The 17770-nt window shown below is 39.5% G+C and overlaps 1 protein-coding gene across 3 annotated transcripts in view; it reads right to left on the reverse strand.

Moving 5' to 3' along the window:
* Window positions 1-17770, reverse strand: part of LOC121899460 (limbic system associated membrane protein) — a 245764-nt gene that overhangs the window by 189494 nt on the left and 38500 nt on the right. Inside the window, exons 1-2 of one of the 3 annotated variants that reach the window (XM_042415304.1) lie at window positions 5376-5544; window positions 5150-5228 (exon numbers count right to left, since the gene is read on the reverse strand). In XM_042415304.1, the coding sequence (XP_042271238.1) occupies window positions 5150-5205 (56 nt within the window). In that variant the 5' untranslated portion in view covers window positions 5206-5228; window positions 5376-5544. Of the gene's footprint in view, window positions 1-5149; window positions 5545-17770 lie in introns of those variants that run through there. The other 2 variants (XM_042415303.1, XM_042415302.1) reach the window with 2 other exon arrangements.

The following is a 17770-nucleotide window of genomic DNA, read 5'->3' on the forward strand; positions in this document are numbered from 1 at the left end:
GGGGGAAAAGAGAGGGGGAGATGTGGGGAGGGAGATGAAGAGATAGAGGGACTGAGACATGCCTAGGGAGGCTCCAAACTGCAAAAAAAAAAAAAAAAAAAAAAAAAACCCCAAAAAGTAGCACTCAGATCAGATGAGCTGTAAACAGAGATACAGGAACCCCCTGGGGGACGGACATCCCAAATTATGTTGCACTGTTGCTGTCTGCCCAGAAATACAGAAATTGATCTGTTTCTCCTCCCTCCACTTAGAATACAGCCTGGACTGTATTGTCCACAGTATCACCTTACCAAATCTTTGTACTATCTTTGAAAATGAATATCTGCACTGCACCTCCATCATAATTTAATGTGACAGCAGGAAATGTTGATTACCTGTTCTATGCAAGAGTGGTGGAAATAAACACGATACTTGCATGGATGTGGCCATGTTTTCATATAGACTTAACTGTGTCTTTTAATGTTTTATGACAGTGTTTTCTATTAGTGTCCATTCAATTGCATTAGTATATTAGTGTCAACCTTGACATCTTTGCTTTCACTAGGGCCACACTACTTCCTGTATTGGCACAGAACTTTGCCATTAGACCACTGTACATTTGTCCAACATAATTTGGAATACTGAGCTTAGCAAAAGGACTAAATTGTTTTCAGAAAATTCTTATTTTCTTAGTGAATGACAAATGTAATGCATTTACAAATTCAAAATAAAAGTCTAAAACACCTGTGTACAATATTAGCTGTTAAGATTCAAAGCAGGAAGAGACAACTGGCTATATAATGGATAGGGCACAATATTTATCCTGCAATGTCATCATAGCACTTTCTAATCTGATTTGCTGAATTTAATTAAAAATATGCTTTTACATGCCATATCTTGCCATCAGCACTGTAACTATGATTGGAAATATGTCAGCAAATTTGAGAATTTTTATCATAAAAAGTAACAGCATGATATTGGCTTATATAGCTTGATAAAATAGTGATCGAGAAGTTAAAATAAGTATACACTGTTTTCTCAAAATTGGTTCTAACATGTTTCATTTTGTATTGTAACCTTCAAAAATGGCTCGCAGATTTACTTTGTGCTTTCAATACATGTGTTGTTGGATTGGTAGACTCTGTCAATTACTGTGTTATAGAAATAAATTATCCATTTTCGACATGGTGCATGCTGGGAATATCAGCTCATTCTCAACATCTGGAAAGTCTTTATTTCCATGTTGGAAAAGCACTGTTCTTTGGAGTGTGGTTAATGCACATCACAGTACTCAAAGACACATCAGCCATCAGAGTTCAATAGTTGAGGTTTTAATAATGCAAATGAAAATAATAGTATTCACGAAGGCAGTGTGAATTGTATTAGAACTCAAATTAGAATAACATAATGTCTTATGTAGTGTCTGAGCCTCTAGCAGATTTCACACATAATATCTGGTTGACTCAAATTAAAGGCAGAGTTCTGGGGTAAATTTTGACAAAGATCCTTTGGGGTAAAGCACAAGTGCAGAATCATCTTCCCAGAAAGTAACAAGTCAGACAGAGTGTATTGTCAAATCGCAGATAATTGACTCAGAGGAGAGCAATCACACAGACTGTGTCATTAATGCTTTAATAAGCAATTGTCAATTATCAAGGCTTTGTCTGACATTGCAACCTTCCCCTAAAGGCCACTGCATAGTGAGGGAATCAGAAAAAAGCAATTAAAAAGTAAACTATTGTGACACAGAAATGACTTGGAGAAACGTGGAAAAAACTTTCTTTTTCTTCTCCTCAGATTCATATTGTGACTTGGCGAGGATGAGAGGGGTTTGATTTCACTTGTTGGCGTCATCCTTGTAAAAAAAACAAAAAAACAGGCTAAGTCACCATGGAAGGGGGCTGTGAAAAATGGGGTGTTTTTCAGTGACCTAAATCTTGTAGGTCTGAAACAGGACTGCTGGGATACAGACCTAGATTTAATATGCTGGGACTTGTGTTCATGCTTTTCAGGGGCAAATGTCACTTCAAGCAGACAGAAATGATCAGAAAGTCCCCCTATAGAGCAAGAAAACAACTTGGGTACAAATGTAAGACCCAAATAGCCTGTAATCTTTGAACTCAGTAAAGAACCACCAGATCATTAAAATAGAAGAAAACTCAGGATGCAGCTAGCTGACTTGGTTACTTCAGAGAAAAGCATGTTACAAAAGACCATATAGGAATCTGAACAAACTATGTTACAAAACCAGGTATGTTTGTGGAGTTTAATCCCATAACCTACTCTACACAAAATGAGCTCTAACTCACTTCACACTGCAAACTATAGTGTGAAAATCTTTATGTAAGACAGTCAAACATACTGGTGCCTTCAAATGAGTAATCTCTTTCAGATTAACCCACTGAAGACCTGCTTAGGCAGAGGGGTTAAAAGGTTAAGAGTAGCTAAATCTTGACATCCGAAGCTGACTTAAAGGAGAACAGCCTACCACTGCATTTCAGTCTAGTGAGGTAGAACACAAGCTCGTAAAAATCAATTTAGATGCCCTGCTGTTCCCTATAGGCGCAAACAGTTGGTGGAGATATCCGTCAATATTTGGTTTATGCTCACTTTTGATAGAGTCGAAGTGAGAATGAGATTCTGCGAGCAAAGCACTGTGTCACAATATGCAGACTTGTGTCTCTTTCACAACAAAGTATTGGCAGATTATTGAATGCATCTAAAAATGTCTTATATATGCATATATCTGATCTGTAATGAATATTGCTCCTTTAAATGTGCATTAAATATTCTCATAGCATCATTTACATAGCTATTGTAAAGCTTAAATATTCATCTCTGACACCGGATTTCGCAGTGAGCCACAATAGTGCTGCATATCTGAAAGTTTTAAGCACGAAGACAGAGACTTTGTTTGTTTATTTATTCAGCATGACACAGTTCTGGGCCCCTGGTAAAAATAAATTTCCTTTCTTATTTCAGTAGCGAGGCCTGCTGCTGTGTGTTCTATCACAGCGGTTGTTTGGCCACATACTGTTTCTCTACTCCAGCATCTCTCCCCTTGTGCCATGAATGTCACGACTGCAGCCACAGGCTCCACTAAAGGAGCACAGGCTATATTACACCCCCAGGTCACCAATATCCCTTCAGCCTTCACAAAAAACAGCTTATGGAATCAGATACACTGTGTAGCTCGACAAATTACTAGCCGACGGCCTCCCACCCCTGCTCAAAGTTCACGCATTTTAGCCCTCGTGATTTTTTTTTTTTTTTCTCTCTCCCCCCTCGTATCCAATTTGTCAGGTGGAAACTGGGTGTGAAAAATGGCTGTGTTTTTCAATGGAGCCACAGGGGTCTGAGTTGCAGTTTATCTTTGTGTGACTGACAATAATATAAGACTGATCACTAATGCCAACAAGATGCATTATAAACACCAAATTAATTACGACACTAGGTGAGTGATTGCCACAGACAATTACACAGAGATAATTTATCAGACATAATGGTAAAACAGTGGACTTATGATGCAAGTGTTTTCTTGGAAATGAGAATCTAATTTGGCTCTGGCTGAGTGCAAAGCCTGCCATCACCTTTCAAGGAAAGAGACTGACTGGGTGACTAAACGGCTGAATATAGCAAAGACGCACTCAATTGGATTTGGAAAGTGAAACAAATAGCTGTGACCCCCGGTGAGTTCACCGGTAACTCAGTCAATTGACTAATTTGATCAGCAGGTACCTGAATGGATGGCACCTGTTTGCAAGAAGGAATTCATTAAAGGGATTTATTTCTTTTGTGCGTGCGTGACCATTCGTGTGTGAGTGTGTGCACCTAGAAGTCAGTTCAGGGCACATGTGAGGAAATGTGGCTGCGTGTACGTTTGTGTGTCTGTGCCTGACAGGTTGTGTTAAAGGTCTGACTATCCCATAGGCCTAATTGCATTCTATATTCTTGCACTCATTAGACAAGACTGGGTGGTGATACTGTAAATACAGCATAAAAATGGGGAGAGGACAGAAAGAGGAGTGAGAGAGAGAGAAAAAATCAATGTGATTGAGTGTTCTGTGTGCAGCCTATTATACCTCTGGACTTCCCTACATCCCGTTCCGAGAGAGAAGGGAGGGGGGGAGGGAGCTGGGGCTTGAGGGGAGGTAAAGCGCCTTGTTTACAAAAAAAAGCACCAAATCTAAATCCCCTTGCATTTTATAGCTTGCCACACACACACACACACACACACACACACACACACACACACACACACACACGGCTCAGATCACGTGGTCACTGACATCTGCCCAGCAGTATCACAAAACCAGAGTTGGCAGCTTGTATTGTCTGGGAAGTGATTAAGTAGGCTGCGAGGCTATTAGACACAAAAACTGACTCCACCTAACAGACAAAACTGGATTTGGAGGCTGGAGTTTTGTATGCATGAGGCTGCAAATAGGTGCGTATGATAATTAAGTTTTCCCCTGCAGGCTGCAATTAATATTTTCTAAACATCCCACAGCGAGTCGTACAGCTAAACAAGAGTGCACTCCTCTCCTCGCATCATCCTCTTCTTCCACTGTGTCTAAAATCCCCTCCATTAAAGTCCTTGCCATTAATCCACGCACAAACATCATCTGCGGACACCGTGACGCACTTCGCTTTATCAAGAGATTGTTGAAAGAAGTAAAAGAGGAGCATCGGTGACCACAGCTTCGGTCCTCTGTGCGTCATGTGAGCGCAGGCGTTTGAGCTGTCTAGCCATGTAGATCCCTTAAAAGAGGAATGTCATATCGCTGCAAAACTATACCCTGCTTATGTCTGTGTATGGATAGGAGATATGAGATTATCAGATACTATAAACTCCTTAACGACACGAGTCCCAAAATGAGTATTTTAGTACTATAAGAATATCATAATGCCAGGACTGGTTGGTGAGGTAAAAGTTGGAAACATAAACATTTACTTCTCTGTAATCTTGGAGGAGGGGGGTATAACTTCTCTGCAATGAGATCAAGGCGAGATCATCTTAAATTATTGTGCAACATCAAAATAATCTTCGTCAACTGATCACCTTTGGGAGTGCGATCTGTACCTCCCGCAGCTGCCTGCTGGTGGGGAGGATGCTGCCTGTGCCTGTGAGGGACCCGGGAGGAGAGGAAAGTTGGAAGATGAGTCTTACCTTATAATCGCTGTGTCGCCCTGGCGGACGGTGATGTTGTCGGTTGCCCGCTGCATATCCACACTTCGGACGGGGAATCCTGTGGGGATAAGACATAGCAGTCTGAAAAAAGAAGCCTGCAATTGCCTCCAACACGATTTACGTCCGACTTGCATTTTAAAGCACAGGAGCGCGCGTTTCGTGAGCTATAGATCCAAGGGTAAAAGGGAGGGAGGTAGGAGAGTACTTGTCCAGACTTCTCGAAAAACGTGGGATGCCTTTAGGTCCAAAGCAGCCCGGAACTGATAGGTGATAAGACTTTCCTAAAATACTTTTTGGGGCGAAAACGTGCGGTGTTGTGCGGGGTCCTCGCACTATAGTCCACTGATGCGTAATGCTCCCCGCGTAAAGGGACGGCACAGCCAGCAACGGCGATGGAGAGAGGCAGGCTTCTGCTCAGAGTCTGGGAAAATCACCCCCCCCACCTCCCCCCCCTCTCCCTCTCTCCCTCTCTCTCTCTCTCCCTCTCGCTCTCTCTCTCTCTCTCGCTCTCTCTCTCTCTCTCAGATTATCCAGCCGTCTGACTGTGATGCTCCCCTTATTGGTTGTCAGGACAACAGCACCACCTGAGGTCCCTTTCAGTGAGACACAACTGAGTGAGGACTGAGAAATAAGGGCGAAAGGGGTTTTAAAAAATGGGATGTTGAGTTGTTGTTTTTTTATATTGCCCAATAGCATAAATGCTTTTTGTGTATTTGGAAACAAGTCCCAAAGATAGACAGTGAAGTGGCCAGTGGGCAAAATAAAAATGAAAACCTCCAATCCTGAGCAGGTCCACAGGTGATGATCGATACAGAGCTGTGTGCTCGTACCTCCCTGGAGGTGAAGCAATGCAGAGAGACATTTTCCCATTGGGGATCCCTACAGTATCACATTATAATTAGTTTTCAAACAAAAGCAACTGCTCACAGGTATCCAGCTATCTAGAGCAGCCACCCCCTTGCATTTTCACGGCAAGCAGATTCACATTTGACCGAAAACCCTCCAGTGGAAAAGGCTTTCTGTAGTTAATTATGATTTAGTGTGGAAGATTACATAAGTTCAGTGTGCTGTTAGGTCAGGAGTAGTGAAACCTGTCAAACAGAACTCTAAAGTCTTTAACTTCTAGTGTGAAAACTATAATGTTGAAATTGTAGAGTTAGTATGTTCACAGTGTAACCATCCTCAAAGACTTTGGACTCAGCATTAAAAAAGCACTGTCTACATGAACTATTTAATTCTATTCTTGATTACCATTGCATCATCCCCTTTTACAGCAAAATGAATTAAGCGGAAAATAGAGGAAAACAGATCCATGAGCACAAACAGTCTATTGACCATGAGCTGGGAGACGCTCAGATGTGAAGAGCTTAACCAGACATAATCATCTCGTCTAGACTTCCACGATTGCCGTGAGGCTGTAGTTCAGTAGGTAATTACTGTACATGCACTTCAAACCTAAGCAAGGACACACATTTTGAAGGTGTGCGCCTTCCAAATCAACAGAAATGCGAATGCAGAATGAGCTTTTCATTTCACCACTTGCCAATCAAGCACCAGCTTAATAAGCCATGATCTAATGCTCATTTGGCGATGTGCTTAATGAACTGCAGAGTGACAATTTAGGCTGTGCGTTTAGCATTTTATTTGATTTCAGAAAATATATTAATACTAATGTGAATCATTGCCATTCATTGCACGGCACATTCCCGTTTTTGTTTTGTCTCAAGGGATGTTTGGGTAATAATTTAGAATCAGACATACAACAAAGTCTTCAACTGCAGTGCTCAAACTCTGCACATAGATACAAGCACATGGTAAGGATACCATCTATGCATGTAGAAAGCTCATATAATGTTAGCATTGCTCAAACTTGAAGATGACGATGACTCTCTCATATCTCTAAAAATAATGCAGTTGTTCTGGTGCATATACAACAAGGAGTAATCCTATTCTGAGCACCAGCAGCCTGATTGAACCACGGCAAAGCAGTATGGTTAAGCCTTATTTCCAGCATCACTAGATTTTAAGCACCAGATCAGACGTAAACCCCAGTTTTACAGCAGCCCCCTCCAGCAGCTGTAGCCTACTGTGACATGTAGAAAATTGAAGTGCAGTAGGCTAGTACACGCCACAAAAAGGAATTACAGTGTGGTAATTGATATGGGGGAGTCTATGGAGGTGCTAATAGTTAGGGAGCACTAAAATGTTTTCAGCTAGGAGCTTGTGGAGCTTTTCACTGCTTGCCCCTTAATGATCAGTGCCTATTTCTATTTCCTCAAAGCTTCATTTCATTTATTGGTTTATTTAAAACCAGGACAGTGAACAATAAATGTAATGCACAAGATATAACACAATGCTCATTTCCATCTATTGGCCCTAGGCGTGTCTACATGCGCATATAACAATATAAAATGATAATTCCGTAAGAGTAATTTGCCTGTAGGACAGACCAGTACGTATACATTCAGAGAGGCACTATCAGACCTTAATGACAACATGACTGGCTGTCTTTCAACCATTTTTTAACATTAGTTTTAAACTGATTAAAACTAATACATTCTCTAATATTTGTAGGGATAGCATTCTGCTGTTTTGTTGCTGCAACTGAAAAAGCAGTTTGAGCAAATTTTGTTAAGCAATGTTTTATATAACAATCTCCCCTATCTTTTAAAGTAAACATTGGTCACACACACACACACACACACACAAAAGAAAATTCAAAGCTCAATAATTTGTATTTTTCAGTAATCTTCATTATAGCTGCACCTTAGTAAGTTTAAGTTTAAGTAATTATGAATAAATTTGAAATTTATTAAACTGTGTTTGATTTTTCCTGAGATATAATTGATATGTTTTTAAAAATTTAAGTAAGAATTGATTATCATGCCTAAATACTTAAAATGGTTAACAACTTCTTTTCTCCTTTCACTAAAATCTAAGGATTAGGAGTGTTGATGTTTTTAATTGGGAAAAACATAGCAACAGTCTTGAACATATTTAAAGACAGACATTATTGAGCTAGCCAGTCAGCTATTTTCTCCATAGCTCTTGTGAGTTGTAAATCCACTTGCTGTTTTGATTTAGAATGAACATATATGACCATGTCATCAGTGTACATTTGACATCAGCACAGATAATTGAAAAATCATTGATATAGAAACTGAACAACAGAGGTCCTAAAACAGACCCTTGAGGTACCCCAGTTCATTGTGCTGTCAGATTTATTATTTTGTGATAGTTTTGACAAGAGAACCTTATGATTCAGTGTATCAAATGCCTTTTTTCAAATCAATAAATATGGCACCAACTACCCCCTACTATGCAGCATACTTTTTTATTTTTTCTAAAAAATTAACAATTTACAGTTTCTGTAGAATGATTTGTTCTAAAACCAAACTGCATTGGGTCATGTGGATGATTAAGATAATTCAGATGCTCTTGTTGTTTAAGAGCTACTACCCTCTGCAAGGCTTTAGATAATATGGGCAGGACACTGATAGGCCTATAGTTATTCACCTGAAGTGGATCACCATCCTTAAATATTGGGGTAATCACAGCAGCTTTTAGACAATGAGGGAAAACTGATTCCCTTATTGACTGGTTAACCATCTTAGTAATGGGAGTGCATAAAGTGGCTAAATTTCTTTTAATCAAACAAACAAACAAATATAATATACTTTTGCATCTGTTCATGTTACTTCATTGTTAATTCTCAGTTCAAGATGATGAGGACCCTTCTTTTCCATTCTGGTCAGGGTATTAATATGTTTCCAAAGCAATGACTATTTCCTTTAGCTTGCAATATAGGATTATTAAAAAAGTTTGCTTTGGACTTCCTGAGTTCAAGATTTTTCAAAGCAAGCATATCAGTATTGAGACCTGACTTTATAGCTGCTTTTAGAGCATAATCCCTTTGTCTCATAAGGTCCCATATCTGCTCAGTAAGCCAGGGAAGGTTGGCCTTTTTCTGTCTTTTACTAGACACCATTATAAATTTACTCTGTATATTGTTTATTTTTTCCAGAAGGGTTTTACAGTAGGCCTCTGGGTTATTGATGGTGTATATAGAACTCTAATCCAGCTGCCTCAACTCAGTATCCAGCTTAGACAGATCCTTTTTTGGAATTTTTAAAAGGTCTCATATTTACTTTGTTTACCGTGTTTTTAAGGAATCTATTTTTAGTCAGTTTACAAGCAATGAGTATTAGATTGTGATCAGAGATCCGTGTAATAAAATTAAATGATTTTATTATACTTTCTGGTCTATTGCAGAACACCAGGTCAATTTGTGATTTTATTGTGCTGGTGATTCTTGTGGATCTGTTTATCAGTTGATTAAAATCAAATATGCTTGTTATGTCCTTTAGTTTTTTCTTAAATTTTGTCAGCCAAGTTTAAATTAAAATCCCGTAAAATTATCAACTCTTAGATTTAAGGTCATCATAAAAACTTCCATCACAAGATGGTGGTCAATAAATTCCCACAACAACAAGACATCTGTGGAGACAAATTAGAAGAGTAGACTCCTCCCTTTTCTTCGTTTCTATCTTTCATCAAAATATAATACCCCGATACCACATTAAGCCCATTGTGGTGATGTTTGTTTCAACTCGGTTTCTGATAAACATAAGAAGTCCAAATTAGAGCCTGCTAAAAGTTTTTCAACCTGTTCCTTTGTTGAGGATATACTTCTAACATTGATATGACCCCATAACAGACCTTTGGGTTTACATCTTGGATACAAGATAACTTTGGCATGATTTAATGTTTTGAGAAGGGCTACACTGTATTTATGTCCTTGTGTTTTTGTTGCTGTTTTTATTTTCCTTGTATTCCGCATGGGTTGTCCACTAGTCTTTCCTTTGGTATATGTCCTCAGGGAGGCGTTGGTGACTTTTACTCCATGACAGCAAAGGGCAATAGTGGTATTCAATATGAAGGATTCAACACACACTGAGTTCTGGGTATGTTTATCTTCCGGGGCTAAACCAAGTCAGTTAGTAGAAGCATCTACATCATCATCATCATCATCTACAGAAGCAGTTGGCATTGGATCAGAGAAAAACGACAGGTGTTTGGTCTTATTCTAACTCCTTTTGACAACAACAGACCAAGGCTCTGGATTATATATAGTGGAGACTTTTGCCCCAGAAATTGGGCAAAGATCAGATGTGGTGTCTACAGTCAAATCGGACTAGAGGACAAGCCCAACGGCATCGGTGGCAAGACCTGTCCAGGAAATGGTAGTCTCCAGATCAGCCACATAAGCAGTTGCCACTGCTAGGGAGTCCATTAACTTTTCATCCTCCTTAAATTGATATAGCAGGGATATTTTCCCCTCCAGTTTGATGATTTTCTGTCTAAGCAGAGTGAAGGTAGTACAGCCAATTGGAGAGGTAAGAGGTGCCATCCCAACTTATTTACTTTATCAGGAGAGGGAGACTCTGGTATCAATTTTTGATGTAATTGCCCTGTAGACAGAGCTGGTTACATGTCGTCTTAGGTACTGTGGTAGTTAAAATAATTGCAGTGCTTAAAACTTATACCTAGTAGAAACTAACAGTAGGATATAAGTAAACTTTACAGTCACGTAAAAATTAGTAAATCCAAAAAATAGCTACAACAGAGATTCCGCTGACATAAGTGGATGCCAACATCGACACATGTGCATCAGTCTGTCAAGCTTATGGAGGTTTCAGCTATCTTTGAGATTGCACAGTTTATGAAAGAGTATATGCATCAAGACCACGTAAAATGTGACTACAGGGCTCTGAAGAAGAGAGGATAGGCACTCCCTTGCATACAGATTTATACAGAAATGGCTGCCATGTGGCTTTTGGCTATATTTTTCGTTAGGAATTCTCAAAATTCTGTCAGTGATCTGACAGTTAGCGTGCATAATAATTAGAAATCTTCCTTGTATGGCAGGGAGATGGATGATGGGAGACGAGGGACACAGCAGCATTAACCAGTTCCTAACAAAAGGCCAGTGATCCCTCACTCTCTACCCCACACGGGTGGTAAACACAAACAGACACACACACACACACACACACACACACAAACACATACACACACACACAGACAAACTGAGTGCTGGAGGACAGAGGATTTATTATCATGCTTGTGGAACGCTCTTGGTTGGGCAGTGTTGCAGTTTAGAAAGCAAACCTGGTCATACATTCTGCTGTGGTGCACACAATATAAAGTGTACATTGGCGGTGCCCAGTACGTCGATCGCAATTGACCAGTCAATTGTGAACGTCATGCTGGTAGATTGTGTGCCATTCAAAGAAATGCATCTTTTAATGTCAGATTTTTCTAATTTTTATCCCTCCTCCCTATGGCATCTGCCACTCGAATGACATAGAGAACAGATGGTCTGCTGCTGTTGAGAACTTTGTTACATTAGGTTACGATAACAACTAACTTATAAAGGTTTTTCGCAGCTTCTGTAGTCAGCACTGCACAGAAACCCAGAATGCAAAGCTAGCCAACGGAAAACTCATTCATAGCAACCTAGCCTTCCAATTCAAATTAATATGTAATAGCAAAAGAACAATATAAAATTGAGTGCGGGACCAAGTAAGAAGCCAAATGAAAAAGGAGAGGGGACTGAAATCACAGTTAATCAGACGGCAGTGACTTTTCACGCAGTCAAATTCAAAAGCAAAGGCAGCAACCGAAGTATCATTCTGGGTGAGTCATGCCATCATTAAACATAAGAAGTCCTTCCAAAATGGACAACTGGTAAAAGAGGCCTTCATTGAGGCAGCAGACTCGTTGTTTTGGGATTTTAAAGACTAACCTGAAATAGAATCTGCTATTAAAACCATCCAGTTATCCAGAAGCACAGTTACACAGCACTGTGAAGTGATGGCTGATGATTTGATGCAGCAACATTGGAAGGACATAGCAGACTGAAAGTGTTTCTCACTGCAGCTAGACGAGTCCATGGACCTAAGCGATACAGCACAATTGTGTATTTTATTAGGATGGTGTTCAAAGACATGATAGTGAGAGAGGAACAATTAACAATGTTACCAATGACAGAACACACTTGGGGTGAGGACATTTTTTCAGACATTCAAAAACTGTTGACCAAACCCAGTTCCCAATGTCTAAGTTGGTGTCAATCACCACCAATGGTGCACCTATGATGGTGGGCCGTTCTAATGGATTCATAGCCACATGCAAGGAGGAGGATGCATTTCCTGATTTCCTTAACTATCACTGAATTTTTAATTTGGCATTTTTAACAGATCTGACCAACACGTTGAATGAGCTTAATTTAGAGCGGCAAGGAAAAGACAAAACTGTTGTTAACATGATCAGCTCAGTCAGTGCTTTCAAACGAAAACTACAACTCCTGTCCTCAAAGTGCAGTGCCATGATTTGGGGAACTTCCAAAACATTGCATCTGAGCTGGAGAAGCAAGGGAAAGAACTTGTGAAACTTGATAGTGCGTGCTACACCGTGCATATTGAAAATGTTCACTCAGACTTTGACAAACGCTTTCAAGACTTTGCTTTACTTGAGTTGATCGCTACCTTCATGTGCTTTCCATTTGGACAAGACACTGAGGCTGATTCCCTGGCCTTCAAAATTGCAACACTGTTTCACATGAATTTGACTGTGCTGGAGGATGAGATCTTGTCACTGCATGCTGACATTCATTTAAAGTCGTGGGCCCATGCTGGACAGTTTTAGAACTTATTCACAGAGATAAAGTATCCAAACATGAGGAAATGTGCTACCTCGTTAAATGCATTTTTCGGCTCGACTTATTTATGTGAGTCAGCTTTTTCCCACATGAAGATTATTAAGTCCAAATACCATTTCACCATGACTGATGATCATTTGGAGGCCTGCTTGACACTAGTTACCAGCAGTTACTGTTCAGATGTAACCCTGGCTGACTCCATTCAGTGCAAGTCATGAGAATAAGGTAGGGACCATAAATCTATTGAAATGTATTGTGCTGTGGAGGGTTCATGCAGTAATGCAAGATACAGTTTTAATTTATTTTCTGCAATGGTATTTTTTTATTTATTAATTTTTTTGGTAGATTATGTTGAAGGGCACCCATGCTGTACATGCTACACTATACTGCAAATAAATACAACAACTGGGGAAAAGTACCTTGTTAGCTGTTAGCATTGTGAAGACAGTTGACAGCTAAATAAGTGGAGGATGACACACATGGGCAAATTTCCTTTATTATTTAATTTTTTTCACTGGTGATATATACAACACATTACGCTCTCATTTGTCTATATAATTCAGGAATGATGAGAGGTGAATTATGACTATGTGTTGTTCACATACAAATGCCCAACTTTTTTTTGCGTCTGCAGCAAATACTGCAGCACTATAATACAGGACCCAAGAGAATTTTTAGGATAATGGCAATGCTAATGCATCATATAGTGAGGAGGAATAGTATCTTCTAAGTACGGCTGAACATTCGGTCTGTGACAGATAAATGATGAAACAACGATGGTATGAGGGAATTCATTTCTTTGAGGGGAAAGCAGAACATGATCTATTATTCAACTCTATGTAGCTCAACTTAAAAAGGTGATAGCAAGGAACGCCCTAAGAAGTGATTTTGTTGAAACACACTAGAGACCAGTGTAATATAACTAGAAATCACAACTCTCTGCTTATTCACCCTTGGCGACGGGACGATCACACTGCATCGCAAATGACGCCGACGCTGGTGCTTGCTTAAAGGCTACATTGAAAACTGAATATAATTCAGATATTTGTTAGCAATACATGACTTAGCCTTTTGTAATTTTTTGACATGCGTTTTGTATCCAAGGGCAACCACTATAGAATGATTTTATTAATGCACATTACGAGGTGCCCTGACTTTCTCCCCATCTCATTAGTCATAATGACTCTAGCAGAGTGACTCTGCACGGCCCTGCTGATCAAAGCAGAAAAACTCAGCAGAACAGCAGAAAGAAACATAGATGTATGAACATCCTCTCTTGAAACTGAATTCACATGTATGTTGTATGATGTTAGTACAGTCAACATTTTGCAAATGAAATTATTAATTAAAGACATCAGAGAACCAAGGCTTCAGTCTGTGACATGAAAATCACATGGCACATACACATAGACTGAATCTGCTCATTCAGAGCCTGAATGACTCATAGGAATGCCACTTTTCCAGACAACTATTTATTTGAAATGTAAAAAGAGAAACATAATATTCCACATTTTAGTTACATTCAGCCACTATCATTATATTCAGAATATGATTTAATATTGCACACAAAATCTTTGAAAAACTGTCCCAAAGTACTTTCTAGGGCAATTTTATAGCTAATAAGTATAACTAATGACCTCGTAACGCAGACATTCCAGTTTCACGCTGTGTTAAAATGCATGCTTTTTGATGTGATTATAATATGAGAATAGAGCATAAGAATTGGTTACAATAACTTGCTTTACATTCTGCTTCAAGTAAACTACCAGCAGCTTGTGCTGCATGTTTTGTATCCATTGTTCTGTGTACTTACTTGTGAACCAGGCTACACAATTTCCAATTGTTTATTTCAAGTCATGCTTTTTTTTTGTCACCCACACTCAGTCCTCATCATGTATTATAATGACATCAGTAAGGCTTCTGCCTTTTGAAAGTCTTGTTCAGAAGGGCAGATGTAACTATACATTACCAAAGTGACAATGGCTGTGCATGATTTCATAACACCACCATGACCCGGATTTCATCAGTATTAACTGGATTTATCATCACTGCCTAGATTTCATCATTTGCCATCTCTTTCGGTAACAGTTTTATCATCTAGACATTTTACTGTGGGTCACATACTCTGAAAATGTACACTTTGTTTAAAGGGCCAAACCACTTATTCTACACATTGAGATCAGTTTACTAATCATGGTTAGTACTACTCAGCCTGTGAAAAAAGCTGTGTCACGTCTTGGCTCTGAAGGAGCTTTTTCAAGTTTGAGAAAATAACCCAGATGATGTCATAGCGATGTCATCAAAATTATCACAGCTTAGTCTTGAAGACTACCAATTTTTTTTAAAAGGCAGTCTGCATTACAAACTGGGGGCTTGGGATTTAAAAGACGTGTGCATTTAGGATGAGTCTAAGGAAAGACACTATTAAGTTGCATTATGGGAAGTGTAGGATTTAGTGTTGTTGGAGCTTAAACCATACTAGCAACTAAAAGTCTACTGCTTAGTTTTTGACCATTCTTTATCAAAATATGTCTCTTGAAAGACCCCCAGCTTTATGGAGGTGCAACACTTAAACACTGGAGAGCCCCTTTAAAGAATAATGTTCATACTGACAGATAAACTGTCATTGTATTTCTAAGAGTGCATGTCCTAAAGTGCCTTCACAACGGCAAACTAACCCTCAAGGCCAGCCAAACTTGATGACTGGCATGTGTAACCGGTTATTAGTATAAGCTCCGTACTACATATGCCTGCTGAAAGCATGCATTTCTGCTTGTTTGGCAAGTGTACAAACAAGATATGGAATTGCATGCACAATTACAAATAAACAGCACATGCCCAACTCGCTACTGTGAACAGCTAGTTTCTTCTAGCAAAAGTAACTACAGCAAATAATACATTGTTATATATTTGTACTGATGGATGCAGAAACATTGCCTTTTTGTCTTTGATTTTCTTCTTTCAGCTGATATTTGAGGAAAGTCACAATTTTCATATAGACTATTAAGCTGCTGTCAAATATCAAAATGAGTGCAAATGGCAGTGGACTCACAGCGACTCGAAATCTGTTCACTTAATAATCTACACAGATGGAAGTCACAGTAGGAAGAGACAGAGTGGAGGAGAAGGATTAAAATGTTATCACAGTCTTACTTTGCACACACATACAAAAACCAGTTAAATGACACAATCTGCCTATTGCTGTTAGTGGTGTTTTTTTTAGGGGGGAAGTCTGCAATGAGGCTGAGCAAAAATCTTAACAACCTTGACATTTCAGCATGCACAGACTGCCGCATCAAAGCCAAATTCTTTATTTCATTTTGGTTGCAAACCTAACATTTTGCCAGTGCGAATTCTTAGAAGTACTACAGTCGGTGTAAAGGTCGACTGCAAACCTCTCAACAGCAAAAGGTAAACTCAAGCACAAACTTCCCGGCTAGCTGTGCTGCTGACCGTCCACAACAACAACAGCATCTCTGGTTCACTTTGCTGCATTTCCTTGCTGATGGCCACTGGCTTATACAGTATGCCTCCACTCTGACAACATATTATAAAATGTGAGTCAATCAATAAAGTCCTCTGTGGGTATATATTGAGATGTAATTTTGGCTGATCGAAGTAAAATTTTCAACTCCATTAGGTGACTGAGCTGCAGCAACATGCCCTGTTCCCTCCGAGACTCAAAGGAGAAAACTAAATTTGGCTGAGTGAAACTCTCCCTGTAGTTCTTCCACCACTGAGATCAGTATTTGTCAGTACAAGCCATCACTTTGATTAATTAGAAGTTAGTTTTCCCTCAGTTATATTTTTTCTGGTGTTTTGTTAGAGTCGGAGTTAGAGGAGGTGTTTTTATGTTTCTAAATGTTGTTTTGTTTCAAGATGTATTTCCCCGTCTTTGGATCCCATATCAATACTGATATGGAGCACAAACACCAGAACAGTTTCAACGAGAGGAGGATCTATAATGGGATTCTGATTCTTCATCCACCTCCATTGCACACTATCTAACCTCTGCATGAAAACAAATGGTATCGGCTCTGTCGTGAGCTATAGAAGATCAATGAGCCAGGCTCGCCCCTCAGATTCTTTTTTTTTTTTTCCTAAGCCAAATACACTCTGTGTTAAACTAGAGTGGGCTGCATTAGCAAAACGTGCCCACACAAACACATACAGTGAGTGTGTGTGTGTGTGTGCATTTGTGTGTCCAGGGAGATGAAAAAAAAAGAGTGCGTTTTCTTCTCTTTATAAAAAAAAGAGTGTATGCATAATTTGCCCTGGCATTCTTATCAAAACCTGAGTCTTGGCAACAAAATGCATGATACGCAGGAAAAAGGATACCCAGCAACATACTCAGCACTATACTGTATCACCGCCACCAACACACTCACACACACATACACACACGCGCAACATAACACACCTTGGCCTGAAGCCTCTTGTTCTTCATCCCTCTCTTTCTCTCTGTCAGCAGAAACATAAAATAAAGCAAAACCCTGGCACGAAGCTTGGTATATTGTAGACAACGTGCTAAACTGATACTTCCAAGTTTAGCTTGAAGACATCACTGTGAACACTTAAGTGAATTCCTGCTTCTTGCCATTTAATTCGAGTATTTTGTGCTAAAAGCATAAATTTTATCAGCACGCCATCTGATAAGCAGTTGACCAATCTCTGGCTGCACACTTATTCAACACGGCAGGTGCATACTGCATTTATAATAAATTGTTGGCAAGAGAGGAGAGTAACAAATGATCATCTATGTGTTTTTTAAGTCTTTTTTTCCCTGCTTTTGGTTAGATAAAAATCTGAATAATGTGTTCTGCATTCCCAAAGAAGCCTGTTTTTGCTGGCCTAACGCCTACCTGCACAACTGCCAA

This window comes from Thunnus maccoyii, chromosome 6, assembly GCF_910596095.1.
Source record: "Thunnus maccoyii chromosome 6, fThuMac1.1, whole genome shotgun sequence".
Lineage (NCBI taxonomy): Eukaryota > Metazoa > Chordata > Actinopteri > Scombriformes > Scombridae > Thunnus > Thunnus maccoyii.